We start from the raw sequence: 20,273 nt of genomic DNA, 5'->3' as shown, positions 1-20,273 counted from the left end.
ATATGGGTGCTGTATATTATCACCTCCCCTTGTGGGTGCTATATATTGATTTCTTTTTTTATCTCTCCCCCCAGATGCGACAAACTTCAGATAAGTCGATGAGACTGGTCTTATCCACGTTCAGCAGTCTGCGGGATGACCTGGGGCATTTACAGAATGATTTAAATGTAAGATTCACTGGAATGAATGGGAAACAGAAGGGTAAATACTTTGTGGCCATGATTTTACTTTCACTACTGCACATATACTCTACTGTGGTCACGGATAACAAGCCTCGTGTACCATCATTAATCAGCCATTGACCCATGTGTTACAATGTTACCTGCCACGCCTCCTTGTCTAGATGACCCGTGTGTTACAATGTTACTAGCCACGCCTTTTTGTCTAGACACCCGTGTTACTACTCCTTGGCCACGCCCCTTTTCAACCCTTAATATTTAGAGGCAATGAATAAAGTGATTGATTTCAGTCTTTCTCCTGCAGAAATTAGAAATTGATAAGAAAAATCTGGAGAGGGACTTGACTTTTAAGGACAAGCAGATAAAGGAATATGAGACCATTTTGGCTTCTTTACGGGAAAAGAATCATCAGCAGCAGGTACAGATCCGAATGTGAGACATATGGAGGCGGCGAGTGCAGTGCGTGGAGAAAGTCGCATTACCCTGCCGGTGTATAACGTCCAGCGTAGGAAGGGGCACATACTTTCTCCATATTAATGTCTATGGATGTAGATGAGGACAGAGAAGCCCCCGGAGGTGGATGTGGGGGGCACATACTTTCTCCATATTAATGTCTATGGATGTAGATGAGGACACAGAAGCCCCCGGAGGTGGATGTGGGGGGCACATACTTTCTCCATATTAATGTCTATGGATGTAGATGAGGACAGAGAAGCCCCCGGACGAGGATGTGGGGGGCACATACTTTCTCCATATTATGTCTATGGATGTAGATGAGGACAGAGAAGCCCCCGGAGGAGGATGTGGGGGGCACATGTACTTTCTCCATATTAATGTCTATAGATGTAGATGAGGACAGAGAAGCCCCCGGAGGAGGATGTGGGGGGCACATACTTTCTCCATATTAATGTCTATAGATGTAGATGAGGACAGAGAAGCCCCCGGAGGAGGATGTGGGGGGCACATACTTTCTCCATATTAATGTCTATAGATGTAGATGAGGACAGAGAAGCCCCCGGACGAGGATGTGGGGGGCACATACTTTCTCCATATTAATGTCTATGGATGTAAATGAGGACAGAGAAGCCCCCGGAGGTGGATGTGGGGGGCACATACTTTCTCCATATTAATGTCTATAGATGTAGATGAGGACAGAGAAGCCCCCGGACGAGGATGTGGGGGGCACATACTTTCTCCATATTAATGTCTATGGATGTAAATGAGGACAGAGAAGCCCCCGGAGGTGGATGTGGGGGGCACATACTTTCTCCATATTAATGTCTATGGATGTAAATGAGGACAGAGAAGCCCCCGGAGGTGGATGTGGGGGGCACATACTTTCTCCATATTAATGTCTATGGATGTAAATGAGGACAGAGAAGCCCCCGGACGAGGATGTGGGGGGCACATACTTTCTCCATATTAATGTCTATGGATGTAAATGAGGACAGAGAAGCCCCCGGAGGTGGATGTGGGGGGCACATACTTTCTCCATATTAATGTCTATAGATGTAGATGAGGACAGAGAAGCCCCCGGACGAGGATGTGGGGGGCACATACTTTCTCCATATTAATGTCTATGGATGTAAATGAGGACAGAGAAGCCCCCGGAGGTGGATGTGGGGGGCACATACTTTCTCCATATTAATGTCTATAGATGTAGATGAGGACAGAGAAGCCCCCGGACGAGGATGTGGGGGGCACATACTTTCTCCATATTAATGTCTATAGATGTAGATGAGGACAGAGAAGCCCCCGGAGGAGGATGTGGGGGGCACATACTTTCTCCATATTAATGTCTATGGATGTAGATGAGGACAGAGAAGCCCCCGGAGGTGGATGTGGGGGGCACATACTTTCTCCATATTAATGTCTATAGATGTAGATGAGGACAGAGAAGCCCCCGGACGAGGATGTGGGGGGCACATACTTTCTCCATATTAATGTCTATGGATGTAGATGAGGACAGAGAAGCCCCCGGAGGTGGATGTGGGGGGCACATACTTTCTCCATATTAATGTCTATAGATGTAGATGAGGACAGAGAAGCCCCCGGACGAGGATGTGGGGGGCACATACTTTCTCCATATTAATGTCTATAGATGTAGATGAGGACAGAGAAGACCCCGGAGGAGGATGTGGGGGGGCACATACTTTCTCCATATTAATATCTATAGATGTAGGTGAGGACAGAGAAGCCCCCGGAGGTGGATGTGGGGGGCACATACTTTCTCCATATTTTTTTTTTTAAATTCGTTTATTGATTACAGCATGAACCATACATACATTTGCTTATATTCATTATTATCCATTAGATACATAGAATTACCACACATAGCCATGTCTGGAATATTGTAAAGGTTACAAGCAATGCATGTCAATCATTTGTTTATATCCTATTCAAACTTTAACTACATTAACTTGTAATAAAACCTCTAAAGCTAACATGCTGCCGCTTAAAGGAGAGTTCTAGATAGATTCTACCCTGTGAGTAGACAATGTCCGCAATCTTACACCTTTTCCTTGTATATTTGTTAAGTTATTTAACCTAAACAGTATGACAGGAGGAGTTCCATCTTCCCCATATCTTCTCAAATTTAGCTGGATTACCTCTATTCTGGTACAGTGTCCGCTCATACGGAATAATGGAATTTACCAAGTCCACCCATGCTCTAAGAGTTGGACAAGAACCACCCATCCATCTCAGAGCCAACACCTTTCGTGCCAAAAACAGCGTCTCCCTCAGAAAAATTCCCGTATGATGATCCCAAGTCTCTGCCTCCCATACTCCAAATAAGCACACCAGGGGTTCAAGTGGGACAGGGATCGACACCAGTGATGCCAATAATGTCGTTACCTCATTCCAATATTGGAAGACAATAGGACATTTCCATATCATGTGGATAAAATCTGCATTGCTAGAATGGCATCTCAAGCAGTCTGATGAGTGTAGACGACCCATTTTAAAAAGACGAATCGGGGTCAAATAGGATTGATATATGATATATAGTTGGGTCATCCTATTATTAACTGATGGGGAGACTTTAGTTGGGGATTCCAAGATTTCATCCCATTCCTCTCCCAGTGTGTCTGGGAGAAGCCGTTCCCACTTCCCCTTAATTGAATCTATGGTAGATCCCTCACCCATGGATAACAGATAGGTATACAAAGAGGAGATAAGTCCCTGGGGACCCTGCGAATTAAGGATACCTATTAACGGTAAGTCTGAGATAGCTCGACCCGTACCCACACTCCGCATATGTGACTGGAAGGCTGACCTTAGTTGCAAGTAACGGAAAAATTGAGATTTTGGTATGTTGTAGGTATTTTGTAACTGTTCGAAGGAAACAAAAATCCCCTGATTATGTAGATTTCTTACTGTAAGGACACCATACGATATCCAGAATTCAGTGGACGGATGACCCAGTAATACCGGAAAATAACTATTATTCCACAATGGCATTTCAGCTGCTATATCAGCAAATCCCGTTACCTTTTTAATTTGCCTCCATATTGATCGTGCCAACCGAAGCAAAGGTAATAAATGAGGAACAGTAGTTCTCTCCATCTCCAAAAATCCCAGTGGACAATCAATTTTGGCTGAGTACAGAATATGGTTTTCAGAGTTAGGAAGAGTTTTCCCGGGCATCCACATATTCAACATTTTAGCCTGACCAGCAAGGTAATATAGGTAGAAGTCTGGCAGGGCCGCCCCACCCCCTTGTTTGGGTCTTTGCAGGGTGGATAACTTAAGTTTAGGCCTAGCCTTTCCCCATATGAAAGATGTAGTAAGGGAATTTAGGGTTGTAAAAAAAAATTTAGGTATTATAACCGCACTGTGTTGAAAACAGTAGCTCAGCTTTGGGAGCAATATCATCTTTATGAGATTAATACGTCCAGCCACAGATAATGGTAGTTTGTCCCAGGTAGCGAATTTGGATTTAACCACATCTAGTAACGGAAATATATTAAGATGCAAGTCTAGGTGACTACTCTGGGACATATGTATTCCTAGATATTTAAACTTGGAGACAATGGGTAGCAGTGAGAGGGTTTCAAGGCAGGACATTGGAGTATGGGAGAGAGGCATCAGGGCAGATTTTTCCCAATTTATATAAAGGCCAGAAAATTTACTGAATCTATCTATCATCGTTATTACTTTCGGTAATGTGTCCTCCGTTTGATCCATAAACACCACCATATCATCAGCATATAGACCGATGACGTCCACCCTATCAGCGATATGTATCCCTTTAATATCTACAGAAGACCTCATTCGTATTGCCAAGGCCTCTATCGCCAAGGCGAATAAAGCTGGGGAGAGAGGGCACCCCTGTCGAGTTCCTCTGTGCAGAGAAAACGGTGCAGACATTGAGCCATTCACCACCATTCGTGCCCTAGGTTTCGCATATAATGTACCTATCCCTCTCAAAAATTTATTCCCAAACCCATATTTCCGTAAACATGCAATCAAGAAGGGCCATTCGAGGGAGTCAAAAGCCTTGGCTGCATCCAGCGAAGCCAATGCCCACTTGTTGTCTGGTTCCAGAGAACTATATTGTATGACCGACTGTACCCGTCTGATGTTGATAGAAGTATTTTTCCCAGGCATAAAACCGGTTTGATCCGGGTGTATGAGATCTAATATGATCTTATTCAATCTAGTGGCTAGGATTTTAGTGAAAATTTTATAATCTACGTTCACCAAAGAGATTGGTCTATATGATCCACAATCCAGAGGATCCTTCCCCTCCTTCCTGAGTACAACAATATTAGCATCATAAAACGTTTCGGGTACAGATTCCCCCTTCCATATTCCCTTGAGTACCTTCAGCAGTATAGGTGCCAGTTTGTCACGGTATTTCCTATAGAACTCAATGGGAAACCCATCAGGTCCCGGGGCCTTTCCAGCTGCCATATCTGTTATAGCGTGTTCTACCTCCTCCAGGGTAAATTCAGCCTCCATAAGGGCTTGCTGGGATGGGCTCAGTGAGGGGAATGTTATATCCGATAAATAATCTAAGCATTCATCAATACCAGAACCACTGCTAGATTTATATAACAAGGTATAATAGTCATAGAAGCCCTGAAGTATTCCTTCAGTAGAGGATACTAAAGAGCCATCGGACACCCGGATCTGCAATATTGTATTGGAGGTATTGTGTTGGCGTACCAAGAAGGCCAAAAGTGTACTGGCCTGATTTCCCAGTTCAAAATAGGCTTGGCGAGTGAAAAATAATTTGCGCTTTGACTTAACATCTGCATGTTGGGTATATACAGGTCCTTCTCAAAAAATTAGCATATAGTGTTAAATTTCATTATTTACCATAATGTAATGATTACAATTAAACTTTCATATATTATAGATTCATTATCCACCAACTGAAATTTGTCAGGTCTTTTATTGTTTTAATACTGATGATTTTGGCATACAACTCCTGAAAACCCCAAAAACCTGTCTCAATAAATTAGCATATTTCACCCGTCCAATCAAATAAAAGTGTTTTTTAATAACAAACAAAAAAACCATCAAATAATAATGTTCAGTTATGCACTCAATACTTGGTCGGGAATCCTTTGGCAGAAATGACTGCTTCAATGCGGCGTGGCATGGAGGCAATCAGCCTGTGACACTGCTGAGATGTTATGGAGGCCCAGGATGCTTCAATAGCGGCCTTAAGCTCATCCAGAGTGTTGGGTCTTGCGTCTCTCAACTTTCTCTTCACAATATCCCACAGATTCTCTATGGGGTTCAGGTCAGGAGAGTTGGCAGGCCAATTGAGCACAGTAATACCATGGTCAGTAAACCATTTACCAGTGGTTTTGGCACTGTGAGCAGGTGCCAGGTCGTGCTGGAAAATGAAATCTTCATCTCCATAAAGCATTTCAGCCGATGGAAGCATGAAGTGCTCCAAAATCTCCTGATAGCTAGCTGCATTGACCCTGCCCTTGATGAAACACAGTGGACCAACACCAGCAGCTGACATGGCACCCCACACCATCACTGACTGTGGGTACTTGACACTGGACTTCAGGCATTTTGGCATTTCCTTCTCCCCAGTCTTCCTCCAGACTCTGGCACCTTGATTTCCGAATGACATGCAAAATTTGCTTTCATCAGAAAAAAGTACTTGGGACCACTTAGCAACAGTCCAGTGCTGCTTCTCTGTAGCCCAGGTCAGGCGCTTCTGCCGCTGTTTATGGTTCAAAAGTGGCTTTACCTGGGGAATGCGGCACCTGTAGCCCATTTCCTGCACACGCCTGTGCACGGTGGCTCTGGATGTTTCCACACCAGACTCAGTCCACAATCTTCCTCAGGGTCCGGTCACCTCTTCTCGTTGTACAGCGTTTTCTGCCACATTGTTTCCTTCCAACAGACTTACCATTGAGGTGCCTTGATACAGCACTCTGGGAACAGCCTATTTGTTGAGAAATTTCTTTCTGGGTCTTACCCTCTTGCTTGAGGGTGTCAATGATGGCCTTCTTGACATCTGTCAGGTCGCTAGTCTTACCCATGATGGGGGTTTTGAGTAATGAACCAGGCAGGGAGTTTTTAAAAGCCTCAGGTATCTTTTGCATGTGTTTAGAGTTAATTAGTTGATTCAGAAGATTAGGGTAATAGGTCGTTTAGAGAACCTTTTCTTGATATGCTAATTTATTGAGACAGGTTTTTTGGGTTTTCAGGAGTTGTATGCCAAAATCATCAGTATTAAAACATTAAAAGACCTGACAAATTTCAGTTGGTGGATAATGAATCTATAATATATGAAAGTTTAATTGTAATCATTACATTATGGTAAATAATGAAATTTAACACTATATGCTAATTTTTTGAGAAGGACCTGTAGTCTCTGGGAAGTAAGCCATTCAATTCTATTGCTGCTGGACTGGTTGGCTATGTAAGTGGCCTCTGAGTCTTTTAATCTTTGTTCCATCTCCTCATCCTCTTTCGCCGTTACCCTCTTAATATAGGAGATAGTAGAGGACAGACATCCCCTCAAATATGCCTTTAGGGTGTCCCAAAATAAACCGAGGTTTTGGAGTTCCGAGTGTGTTAGAATGAAACTATTCAGCTGATCAATCGTCCTATCGCTAGCGTCTATTAATTTTAACCAGAAGGGGTTCAATTTCCAGGACTTACTATTATTATTGGATTGTCCAAATTTGAGTTTAAGAATAATTGGGCTGTGATCTGAGATCCCCCGACTACCATGTTCAATACTATCCATCCATAATGCCAATCCACTCGACCCAAATATATAGTCTATTCGAGATAGTGACTGTCTAGTAGATGAGTGACAAGTGTACCCCTTGACCCCCGGGTGACCCATTCTCCACAAATCCAGCCAACCACTACCATCCATAAACAGTGCCAATTGAGAGGGGGGTTGAGGTAAAGTGTCTCCTGATGCTACGTCATCTAATCTCAATCTGTCCATAGATTGATCCATAACTAAGTTAAAGTCTCCCATGCAGATAACATTTGCTTCCGGATATTTTAAGGAGAAGCCTAGAGCCATACGAAGAATTGACATGTTGGCAGGGGGGGGGATTATAGATACATAACAACACATACTCTCGTGAGTTGATGAATGCATGCACAAAGACAAAGTGACCCTCGGGATCACGTCTCGCCTCCTTGGCCTCCCATCTGACCTCCCTGTGTATCAGTAAAGAGACCCCTCTGGAATAACTGGTGTGGAAGGCATGCAAGGCCCATTGTACCCATGGTTTTTGCACACATCTAGCCGTATCTCTTGTTAAATGTGTTTCTATTAGTGCTACAATGTGGGGATGGCACCTTTTTATCTGAGAGAATACCTTAATTTTCTTTCTAGGGGTTTTGATACCTCGTATATTCCATGTCATACATATAATTTCAGCCCCCATGTTTACTTTTAAAGAAAAAGTTAATGCATAACATTATTATTCGGGTGCATTCCAGCAGTATCATACAGGGCAAAGAGTTAGTATCAGCGGCAGTCTTACTTAATAAACAATCAAAACTGGTACATAAAACCAAAAGAAACAAAAAAACTTGAACAGTAGGGGAGAGTATTTCCATTCTCCCACAGTCAGATTGAAAAGGGGATACCCTCACTGGATACAGTGTCCGGTATTGTTGACTTTTTTCCCGCACCCCTACGGAAAGCTCTAGGTGTGTTGCCTTTGATCAAGGAGTCCAGGTTAGGGATCTTCCACATTCGGACCCCCGTGAGACCGCATCCATTCAATTGCCTCCGCTGGGTCCGTGAAGAATAAGGAAGAGCCATTGTGGACGACACGGAGCCGGGCTGGATAGAGCATAGAGTAGACGATGTTCTTATCCCTGAGTTGTTTCTTAACATCCATAAATCGTGCCCGCTGCTTTTGAAGTTCCATAGAAAAATCTGGAAAGATTGATATGGTGGCATTATCGAATTTGATAAGGCCCTTCTGCCGCGCCAAGCGGAGGATGGCATCCCTGTCTCTGCAATTAAGGAGGCGTGCCAGGAGAGGTCGTGGCGGGGCCCCGGGAGGCAAAGACCTCGTCGGTACCCTATGGGCCCTCTCTACCGAAAATGTTGAGGAGAATTCATCCCCCAATGAAGATTTAAGCCATTCCTCTAAGAACTGTTCAGGTCGCTGACCCTCCGACCGCTCCGGAAGACCTATAATTCGGATATTGTTGCGGCGTAGCCTATTTTCCAAATCATCTGCCTTTTGCTTCCATGCATTTACGGATCCAGTAGCTTTAGCCAGTTTAGCCTCCATAGGAGTGATAGTGTCTTCTATGTGGGATACCCTTGTTTCAACCTCAGAAATACGTCCCCTCATAGTTTGCATGTCATGCCGCAGGCGGCCCACCTCCGTATGTACATCCTCTATTTTCTCAGTAAGAGATGATCTAGTGAGGGAGATGGCCTGCATCAACTGCTCCGATGCCTGTTTAAGAGTCAGTTCTTCCTCCTCCCCCTCCCCAGTACCATCAGAGGGGCGACCCCTGCGTTGAGATGATGTAGGGTTGTTTCTAAGGTTGCGTACATTATCATGGGAGTCATCTTTGGCATATTTTTTAAGCTTTTCACCCGCTGTCGCTCCTCTAGGATGCTGCATGGCGGGTATACGCAAGGGGGGATCCCACAAAACAACCTCAAAAGTAATTGTAGATAAGCTGTGCTCTAATGTTATGGTGTTAAATGGATCGAACTCCGACCCCAGGTCCTATATATATAGTGCTGGACTGCGCTCCAAGTCTCCGTAAACTTGACAAATAATGAGAATCACAGGGTAGTTGTCTGGGTGATTACTTAGGTCCAATATGGCTGGGCAGGCACTCAGTTTATGGATAGAGGGGGAACAGCGGTGAAGGGGTTAATTCCCAATGTTATGGTGCTATCAATGAGGCGGCTGTATGACAGGGGGGGCACAGGGCCCAATATTTCAGGGCACACACCGCACCACCCCTCTAATTTTTGAAAGTTTAATTATCCCCTAAACAGCACCGCAGGTTTGAAAGGCACCGCTCCCTTTGCTGTTAGGGAGCGCGCTATATTAATGGCCACTGCTCCCCGTGTGCACCGTTATCTCCCTCAGGTCTCCCAGTCTCTGCATACCGGTCCACGTTCTCACCACTGCGGTCCTGTCTCCGTCGGCTCCAGCGAAAGAAAAGTCTGGTCCCAGTAGAAAATGATGGCGCCGCGTCCTGTATTCCAGAGCGCGCGCGCCGAAGATGGCCGCCGCTGCACGTGGGCCCTCCTGGTGTCTCTGTCTCCGCAGCTCCCGCCGCTTCAGATTATCGCTGCAGCCGTCCGGAGCGCCAGCCCCCACAGCTCCTGTATGTAGGTACCTCACCGCATCCACCGGTACCGTCCACCGCCGCCTCCTCCGGGATGAGAGAGGGACCCAGCTCCGACAAGGAGCAGCGCCGCGCTCCGTATACCCTCCTCGCTCCCGCGTGCAGGTATCTCGCTGCTCTCACCAGCGAGGTCGGTCACCGCCGCTTCTAGGGCGACAGAGGGTCCGGGGCTCCAGCTGGAAGCAGCGCCGCGCTCTGTGTCTCCCGGCGTGCGCTCCAGAAATGGCCGCCGTTACACGCGGGGGGCCTCCTGCCCGCTTCAGCTCCCGCTGTTCCCGGCTCCACGAATCTCCGCAGCGGTCTCTCGGGAGGTCCACAGGGCTCTCTATTGTATGGGGCTCAGGTTTGGCGTATTTTCGCTCAGCTATATTCACTATTTTATGGCAAAATCAGTTCAGGATACTTGGAGCTCTCCTTAGGTGCTTCCTGCTTCTTCAGCTACATAGCCACGCCCCATACTTTCTCCATATTACTGTCTATGGATGTAGATGAGGACAGAGAAGCCCCCGGAGGTGGATGTGGGGGGCACATACTTTCTCCATATTAATGTCTATGGATGTAGATGAGGATAGAGAAGCCCCCGGAGGTGGATGTGGGGGGGCACATACTTTCTCCATATTAATGTCTATGGGTGTAGATGAGGACACAGAAACCCCCGAAGGTGGATGTGGGGGGGCACATACTTTCTCCATATTAATGTCTATGGGTGTAGGTGAGGACAGAGAAGCCCCCGGAGGTGGATGTGGGGGGCACATACTTTCTCCATATTACTGTCTATGGATGTAGATGAGGACAGAGAAGCCCCCGGAGGTGGATGTGGGGGGCACATACTTTCTCCATATTAATGTCTATGGATGTAGATGAGGATAGAGAAGCCCCCGGAGGTGGATGTGGGGGGCACATACTTTCTCCATATTAATGTCTATGGGTGTAGATGAGGACACAGAAACCCCCGAAGGTGGATGTGGGGGGCACATACTTTCTCCATAATATCTATAGATGTAGATGAGGACAGAGAAGCCCCCGGAGGTGGATGTGGGGGGTACATACTTTCTCCATATTAATGTCTATAGATGTAGATGAGGACAGAGAAGCCCCCGGACGAGGATGTGGGGGGCACATACTTTCTCCATATTAATGTCTATGGATGTAGATGAGGACAGAGAAGCCCCCGGAGGTGGATGTGGGAGGCACATACTTTCTCCATATTAATGTCTATAGATGTAGATGAGGACAGAGAAGACCCCGGAGGAGGATGTGGGGGGCACATACTTTCTCCATATTAATGTCTATGGATGTAGATGAGGACAGAGAAGCCCCCGGAGGTGGATGTGGGGGGCACATACTTTCTCCATATTAATATCTATAGATGTAGATGAGGACAGAGAAGCCCCCGGAGGTGGATGTGGGGGGCACATACTTTCTCCATATTAATGTCTATGGATGTAGATGAGGACAGAGAAGCCCCCGGAGGTGGATGTGGGAGGCACATACTTTCTCCATATTAATGTCTATAGATGTAGATGAGGACAGAGAAGACCCCGGAGGAGGATGTGGGGGGCACATACTTTCTCCATATTAATGTCTATGGATGTAGATGAGGACAGAGAAGCCCCCGGAGGTGGATGTGGGGGGCACATACTTTCTCCATATTAATATCTATAGATGTAGATGAGGACAGAGAAGCCCCCGGAGGTGGATGTGGGGGGCACATACTTTCTCCATATTAATGTCTATGGGTGTAGATGAGGACACAGAAACCCCCGAAGGTGGATGTGGGGGGCACATACTTTCTCCATATTAATGTCTATAGATGTAGATGAGGACAGAGAAGCCCCCGGACGAGGATGTGGGGGGCACATACTTTCTCCATATTAATGTCTATGGATGTAGATGAGGACAGAGAAGCCCCCGGAGGTGGATGTGGGAGGCACATACTTTCTCCATATTAATGTCTATAGATGTAGATGAGGACAGAGAAGACCCCGGAGGAGGATGTGGGGGGCACATACTTTCTCCATATTAATGTCTATGGATGTAGATGAGGACAGAGAAGCCCCCGGAGGTGGATGTGGGGGGCACATACTTTCTCCATATTAATATCTATAGATGTAGATGAGGACAGAGAAGCCCCCGGAGGTGGATGTGGGGGGCACATACTTTCTCCATATTAATGTCTATGGGTGTAGGTGAGGACAGAGAAGCCCCCGGAGGTGGATGTGGGGGGGCACATACTTTCTCCATATTAATGTCTATGGATGTAGATGAGGACAGAGAAGCCCCCGGAGGTGGATGTGGGGGGCACATACTTTCTCCATAATATCTATAGATGTAGATGAGGACAGAGAAGCCCCCGGAGGTGGATGTGGGGGGTACATACTTTCTCCATATTAATGTCTATAGATGTAGATGAGGATAGAGAAGCCCCCGGAGGTGGATGTGGGGGGCACATACTTTCTCCATATTAATGTCTATGGGTGTAGATGAGGACACAGAAACCCCCGAAGGTGGATGTGGGGGGCACATACTTTCTCCATATTAATGTCTATAGATGTAGATGAGGACAGAGAAGCCCCCGGACGAGGATGTGGGGGGGCACATACTTTCTCCATATTAATGTCTATGGATGTAGATGAGGACAGAGAAGCCCCCGGAGGTGGATGTGGGAGGCACATACTTTCTCCATATTAATGTCTATAGATGTAGATGAGGACAGAGAAGACCCCGGAGGAGGATGTGGGGGGCACATACTTTCTCCATATTAATGTCTATGGATGTAGATGAGGACAGAGAAGCCCCCGGAGGTGGATGTGGGGGGCACATACTTTCTCCATATTAATATCTATAGATGTAGATGAGGACAGAGAAGCCCCCGGAGGTGGATGTGGGGGGCACATACTTTCTCCATATTAATGTCTATAGATGTAGATGAGGACAGAGAAGCCCCCGGAGGAGGATGTGGGGGGCACATACTTTCTCCATATTAATGTCTATGGATGTAGATGAGGACAGAGAAGCCCCCGGAGGTGGATGTGGGGGGCACATACTTTCTCCATATTAATATCTATAGATGTAGATGAGGACAGAGAAGCCCCCGGAGGAGGATGTGGGGGGCACATACTTTCTCCATATTAATGTCTATGGATGTAGATGAGGACAGAGAAGCCCCCGGAGGTGGATGTGGGGGGCACATACTTTCTCCATATTAATATCTATAGATGTAGATGAGGACAGAGAAGCCCCCGGAGGTGGATGTGGGGGGCACATACTTTCTCCATATTAATGTCTATAGATGTAGATGAGGACAGAGAAGCCCCCGGAGGAGGATGTGGGGGGCACATACTTTCTCCATATTAATGTCTATGGATGTAGATGAGGACAGAGAAGCCCCCGGAGGTGGATGTGGGGGGCACATACTATTCTCCATATTATTGTCTATGGATGTAGATGAGGACAGAGAAGCCCCTGGAGGTGGTTGTGGGGGGCACATACTTTTCTCCATATTAATGTCTATGGATGTAGATGAGGACAGAGAAGCCCCCGGAGGAGGATGTGGGGGGCACATACTTTCTCCATATTAATGTCTATGGATGTAGATGAGGACAGAGAAGCCCCCGGAGGTGGATGTGGGGGGCACATACTTTCTCCATATTAATATCTATAGATGTAGGTGAGGACACAGTTCAAAACAGATACCAGGAGGAATGAGGGCCCTGCTCGCAAGCTTACACACTATGAGGAAAAGGGGAGACACGAGAGGTGAATGGTAACAATTGCTTTCGTTGTTCGGACCAGCCATAGTGTAAGGCTCGGGTGTTCATGTAAAGCTGCATGAACCAGTTATCAGCCTAAGTATGTAGCAGTACAGACAGAGTGCTATTAACTGCATAAAGTGTATGAGAACATGATGCGAGGAACCTGATTATATATTTTTTTTTTTTGAATGGGCCACACAGGGATAGTTGGGTTAATGCGTTGAGGCGGTAGGCCAATCTGAACAAATGCGTTTTTAGGGCATGCTTAAAACTGTGGGGATTGGGGATTAATCGTATTAACTTGGGTAGTGCATTCCAAAGAATCGACGCAGCACATGTAAAGTCTTGGAGACGGGAGTGGGAGGTTCTGATTATTGAGGATGCTAACCTGAGGTCATTAGAGGAGCGGAGGGCACGGTAGGAAGGTAGACTGAGACCAGAGAGGAGATGTAGGGTGGTGCTGAGCCATGGAGTGCTTTGTGGATGAGGGTAGTAGTTTTGTACTGGATTCTGGAGTGGATGGGTAGCCAGTGTAATGACTGGCACAAGGTAGAGGCATCGGTGTAACGGTTGGTGAGGAATATGATCCTGGCTGCAGCATTCAGGACAGATTGGAGCGGGGAGAGTTTGGTAAGAGGGAGGCCGATTAGTAGAGAGTTACAATAGTCCAGACGAGAATGAATAAGTGAAACAGTAAGAGTTTTTGCAGAGTCGAAAGTAAGAAAAGGGCGAATTCTAGAAATATTTTTGAGATGCAGATAAGAAGAGTGAGCCAGTAATACATCCTATAACTGTGTTTGCCTTTTTTGCTGCTGCATCACACAGTTGACTCGTACAGTCTGTGATCTATTAGTGTACCCAAGTCTTTTTCACTTGTGCTGTTGCTGAGTTCTATTCCTCCCATTTTTTAGATGTAATTTTCATTGTTCTTGCCCAGATGTAGAATCCTGTATTTCTCTCTGTTAAATATCAATCTATTAGTTGCTGCTCATTGTTAAAGCTTTTCTAGATCCTTCTGAATCCTTTCTCTGTCTTCTCTAGTGTTCGCTATCCCTCCTAGCTTTGCATCGTCTGTAAATTCAATCAATTTTAACTTCAGTTCCCTTGTTTAGATCATTTAGAAATATATTGAACTCTGAGGCCAGGACAGAGCCTTGTGGTACCCCAGTTGAAACACTCTTCCAATTGGATGTGCAACCATTTATTACCACTCTTTGAGTACAATCACTGAGCCAGTTAAGAATCCACCTAACCGTAGCCTTGTCAATCCCATGCTTAGTCATTTTTCCAATAAGGATAGTATGAGCTACCTTATCAAATGCTTTGCTGAAGTCAAGATATACTATATCTACCGCATTTCCCTAATCCACCCAGTCAGTGGATTCCGTCCTAGAAGGAAATTAGATTAGTCTGGCACGACTTGTTAGCTACAAACCCATGCTGGCTCTGGTTAATTACTGTATTCTTATCCAAGTACTTACATACATGCTGTTTACTAATTTGTTCACATATCTTTCCTGGTATAGAAGTAAGGCTCACTGGCCTGTAATTTCCTGTCTCAGTCTTCTTTCCTTTTTTGAAGATAGGGACAACATTTGCCTTCTCCAATCTTCTGGGACTTCTCCTGTTCTCCAGGATTTTTCAAAGATTCTGGCTAGTGGATCTGCAATTTCCTCTATCTCTTTCAGTACCCTACAATGTAATTCATCTGGACCAGGAGATGTAAATTCATGTAAATTAGCTAAGTGTTCCCTCACCAGCCTTCTCTTTATGGATAGTGTGGATTCTCTTATTCCTTCAGTGGCGCCGTGAAGATCAGTTGATGTTACATTTGCTTTCTTATAAAACACAGGTGCAAAATAGGAATTTAAAAGTTCGGCTTCTCAACATCATTTTTGACCACTTCACCCTTTTCATCCTGTAAAAATCCTCTAGCATCTCTGAGTTTTCTTTTGCTTTTTACATACCCCCAAATGCTTTTGTACTGCTTTTGGTCTCCCTTGCAATCCTAACCTCATTACTGGCTTTATCTCTAACTCTTGCCCTGCAATCCCAGCATTATATTCTTCTTTAGATATGCCCCCTCGTTCCATTGGACAAGTCTATGGATGTAAATGAGGACAGAGAAGCCCCTGGAGGTGGATGTGGGGGGCACATACTTTCCTCCATATTAATGTCTATGGATGTAGATGTGGACAGAGAAGCCCCCGGAGGTGAATGTGGGGGGCACATACTTTTCTCCATATTAATGTCTATGGCTGTAGATGAGGACAGAGAAGCCCCCGGAGGTGGATGTGGGGGGCACATACTATTCTCCATATTAATGTCTATGGATGTAGATGAGGACAGAGAAGCCCCCGGAGGTGGATGTGGGGGGCACATACTTTCTACATATTAATGTCTATGGATGTAGATGAGGACAGAGAAGCCCCCGGAGGATGTGGGGGGCACATACTTTTCTCCATATTAATGTCTATGGATGTAGATGAGGACAGAGAAGCCCCCGGAGGAGGATGTGGGGGGCACATACTTTCTCCATATTAATGTCTATGGATGTAGATGAGGACAGAGAAGCCCCCGGAGGTGGATGTGGGGGGCACATACTATTCTCCATATTAATGTCTATGGATGTAGATGAGGACAGAGAAGCCCCCGGAGGTGGATGTGGGGGGCACATACTTTCTACATATTAATGTCTATGGATGTAGATGAGGACAGAGAAGCCCCCGGAGGATGTGGGGGGCACATACTTTTCTCCATATTAATGTCTATGGATGTAGATGAGGACAGAGAAGCCCCCGGAGGAGGATGTGGGGGGCACATACTTTCTCCATATTAATGTCTATGGATGTAGATGAGGACAGAGAAGCCCCCGGAGGTGGATGTGGGGGGCACATACTATTCTCCATATTAATGTCTATGGATGTAGATGAGGACAGAGAAGCCCCTGGAGGTGGTTGTGGGGGGCACATACTTTTCTCCATATTAATGTCTATGGATGTAGATGAGGACAGAGAAGCCCCCGGAGGAGGATGTGGGGGGCACATACTTTCTCCATATTAATGTCTATGGATGTAGATGAGGACAGAGAAGCCCCCGGAGGTGGATGTGGGGGGCACATACTTTCTCCATATTAATATCTATAGATGTAGGTGAGGACACAGTTCAAAACAGATACCAGGAGGAATGAGGGCCCTGCTCGCAAGCTTACACACTATGAGGAAAAGGGGAGACACGAGAGGTGAATGGTAACAATTGCTTTCGTTGTTCGGACCAGCCATAGTGTAAGGCTCGGGTGTTCATGTAAAGCTGCATGAACCAGTTATCAGCCTAAGTATGTAGCAGTACAGACAGAGTGCTATTAACTGCATAAAGTGTATGAGAACATGATGCGAGGAACCTGATTATATATATTTTTTTTTTTGAATGGGCCACACAGGGATAGTTGGGTTAATGCGTTGAGGCGGTAGGCCAATCTGAACAAATGCGTTTTTAGGGCATGCTTAAAACTGTGGGGATTGGGGATTAATCGTATTAACTTGGGTAGTGCATTCCAAAGAATCGACGCAGCACATGTAAAGTCTTGGAGACGGGAGTGGGAGGTTCTGATTATTGAGGATGCTAACCTGAGGTCATTAGAGGAGCGGAGGGCACGGTAGGAAGGTAGACTGAGACCAGAGAGGAGATGTAGGGTGGTGCTGAGCCATGGAGTGCTTTGTGGATGAGGGTAGTAGTTTTGTACTGGATTCTGGAGTGGATGGGTAGCCAGTGTAATGACTGGCACAAGGTAGAGGCATCGGTGTAACGGTTGGTAAGGAATATGATCCTGGCTGCAGCATTCAGGACAGATTGGAGCGGGGAGAGTTTGGTAAGAGGGAGGCCGATTAGTAGAGAGTTACAATAGTCCAGACGAGAATGAATAAGTGAAACAGTAAGAGTTTTTGCAGAGTCGAAAGTAAGAAAAGGGCGAATTCTAGAAATATTTTTGAGATGCAGATAAGAAGAGTGAGCCAGTAATACATCCTATAACTGTGTTTGCCTTTTTTGCTGCTGCATCACACAGTTGACTCGTACAGTCTGTGATCTATTAGTGTACCCAAGTCTTTTTCACTTGTGCTGTTGCTGAGTTCTATTCCTCCCATTTTTTAGATGTAATTTTCATTGTTCTTGCCCAGATGTAGAATCCTGTATTTCTCTCTGTTAAATATCAATCTATTAGTTGCTGCTCATTGTTAAAGCTTTTCTAGATCCTTCTGAATCCTTTCTCTGTCTTCTCTAGTGTTCGCTATCCCTCCTAGCTTTGCATCGTCTGTAAATTCAATCAATTTTAACTTCAGTTCCCTTGTTTAGATCATTTAGAAATATATTGAACTCTGAGGCCAGGACAGAGCCTTGTGGTACCCCAGTTGAAACACTCTTCCAATTGGATGTGCAACCATTTATTACCACTCTTTGAGTACAATCACTGAGCCAGTTAAGAATCCACCTAACCGTAGCCTTGTCAATCCCATGCTTAGTCATTTTTCCAATAAGGATAGTATGAGCTACCTTATCAAATGCTTTGCTGAAGTCAAGATATACTATATCTACCGCATTTCCCTAATCCACCCAGTCAGTGGATTCCGTCCTAGAAGGAAATTAGATTAGTCTGGCACGACTTGTTAGCTACAAACCCATGCTGGCTCTGGTTAATTACTGTATTCTTATCCAAGTACTTACATACATGCTGTTTACTAATTTGTTCACATATCTTTCCTGGTATAGAAGTAAGGCTCACTGGCCTGTAATTTCCTGTCTCAGTCTTCTTTCCTTTTTTGAAGATAGGGACAACATTTGCCTTCTCCAATCTTCTGGGACTTCTCCTGTTCTCCAGGATTTTTCAAAGATTCTGGCTAGTGGATCTGCAATTTCCTCTATCTCTTTCAGTACCCTACAATGTAATTCATCTGGACCAGGAGATGTAAATTCATGTAAATTAGCTAAGTGTTCCCTCACCAGCCTTCTCTTTATGGATAGTGTGGATTCTCTTATTCCTTCAGTGGCGCCGTGAAGATCAGTTGATGTTACATTTGCTTTCTTATAAAACACAGGTGCAAAATAGGAATTTAAAAGTTCGGCTTCTCAACATCATTTTTGACCACTTCACCCTTTTCATCCTGTAAAAATCCTCTAGCATCTCTGAGTTTTCTTTTGCTTTTTACATACCCCCAAATGCTTTTGTACTGCTTTTGGTCTCCCTTGCAATCCTAACCTCATTACTGGCTTTATCTCTAACTCTTGCCCTGCAATCCCAGCATTATATTCTTCTTTAGATATGCCCCCTCGTTCCATTGGACAAGTCTATGGATGTAGATGAGGACAGAGAAGCCCCTGGAGGTGGATGTGGGGGGCACATACTTTCCTCCATATTAATGTCTATGGATGTAGATGTGGACAGAGAAGCCCCCGGAGGTGAATGTGGGGGGCACATACTTTTCTCCATATTAATGTCTATGGCTGTAGATGAGGACAGAGAAGCCCCCGGAGGTGGATGTGGGGGGCACATACTATTCTCCATATTAATGTCTATGGATGTAGATGAGGACAGAGAAGCCCCCGGAGGTGGATGTGGGGGGCACATACTTTCTACATATTAATGTCTATGGATGTAGATGAGGACAGAGAAGCCCCCGGAGGATGTGGGGGGCACATACTTTTCTCCATATTAATGTCTATGGATGTAGATGAGGACAGAGAAGCCCCCGGAGGAGGATGTGGGGGGCACATACTTTCTCCATATTAATGTCTATGGATGTAGATGAGGACAGAGAAGCCCCCGGAGGTGGATGTGGGGGGCACATACTATTCTCCATATTAATGTCTATGGATGTAGATGAGGACAGAGAAGCCCCTGGAGGTGGTTGTGGGGGGCACATACTTTTCTCCATATTAATGTCTATGGATGTAGATGAGGACAGAGAAGCCCCCGGAGGAGGATGTGGGGGGCACATACTTTCTCCATATTAATGTCTATGGATGTAGATGAGGACAGAGAAGCCCCCGGAGGTGGATGTGGGGGGCACATACTTTCTCCATATTAATATCTATAGATGTAGGTGAGGACACAGTTCAAAACAGATACCAGGAGGAATGAGGGCCCTGCTCGCAAGCTTACACACTATGAGGAAAAGGGGAGACACGAGAGGTGAATGGTAACAATTGCTTTCGTTGTTCGGACCAGCCATAGTGTAAGGCTCGGGTGTTCATGTAAAGCTGCATGAACCAGTTATCAGCCTAAGTATGTAGCAGTACAGACAGAGTGCTATTAACTGCATAAAGTGTATGAGAACATGATGCGAGGAACCTGATTATATATTTTTTTTTTTTGAATGGGCCACACAGGGATAGTTGGGTTAATGCGTTGAGGCGGTAGGCCAATCTGAACAAATGCGTTTTTAGGGCATGCTTAAAACTGTGGGGATTGGGGATTAATCGTATTAACTTGGGTAGTGCATTCCAAAGA

At 45.5% G+C, this 20,273-nt stretch overlaps 1 protein-coding gene across 9 annotated transcripts in view; it reads left to right on the top strand.

The window, feature by feature from the left end:
• POF1B (POF1B actin binding protein) overlaps positions 1 to 20,273 on the top strand; it is an 84,584-nt gene that overhangs the window by 48,954 nt on the left and 15,357 nt on the right. For all 9 annotated transcript variants that reach the window (XM_077286484.1, XM_077286491.1, XM_077286490.1 and 6 more), the window contains 2 exons: positions 75 to 167; positions 484 to 597. In XM_077286484.1, the coding sequence (XP_077142599.1) occupies positions 75 to 167; positions 484 to 597 (207 nt within the window). The remainder of the gene's footprint in view (positions 1 to 74; positions 168 to 483; positions 598 to 20,273) is intronic.

This window comes from Ranitomeya variabilis, chromosome 2 (genome assembly GCF_051348905.1).
Source record: "Ranitomeya variabilis isolate aRanVar5 chromosome 2, aRanVar5.hap1, whole genome shotgun sequence".
NCBI lineage: Eukaryota > Metazoa > Chordata > Amphibia > Anura > Dendrobatidae > Ranitomeya > Ranitomeya variabilis.
Note: the sequence above shows the minus strand (reverse complement) of the source record. Positions and strands in the feature narration are given on the sequence as shown.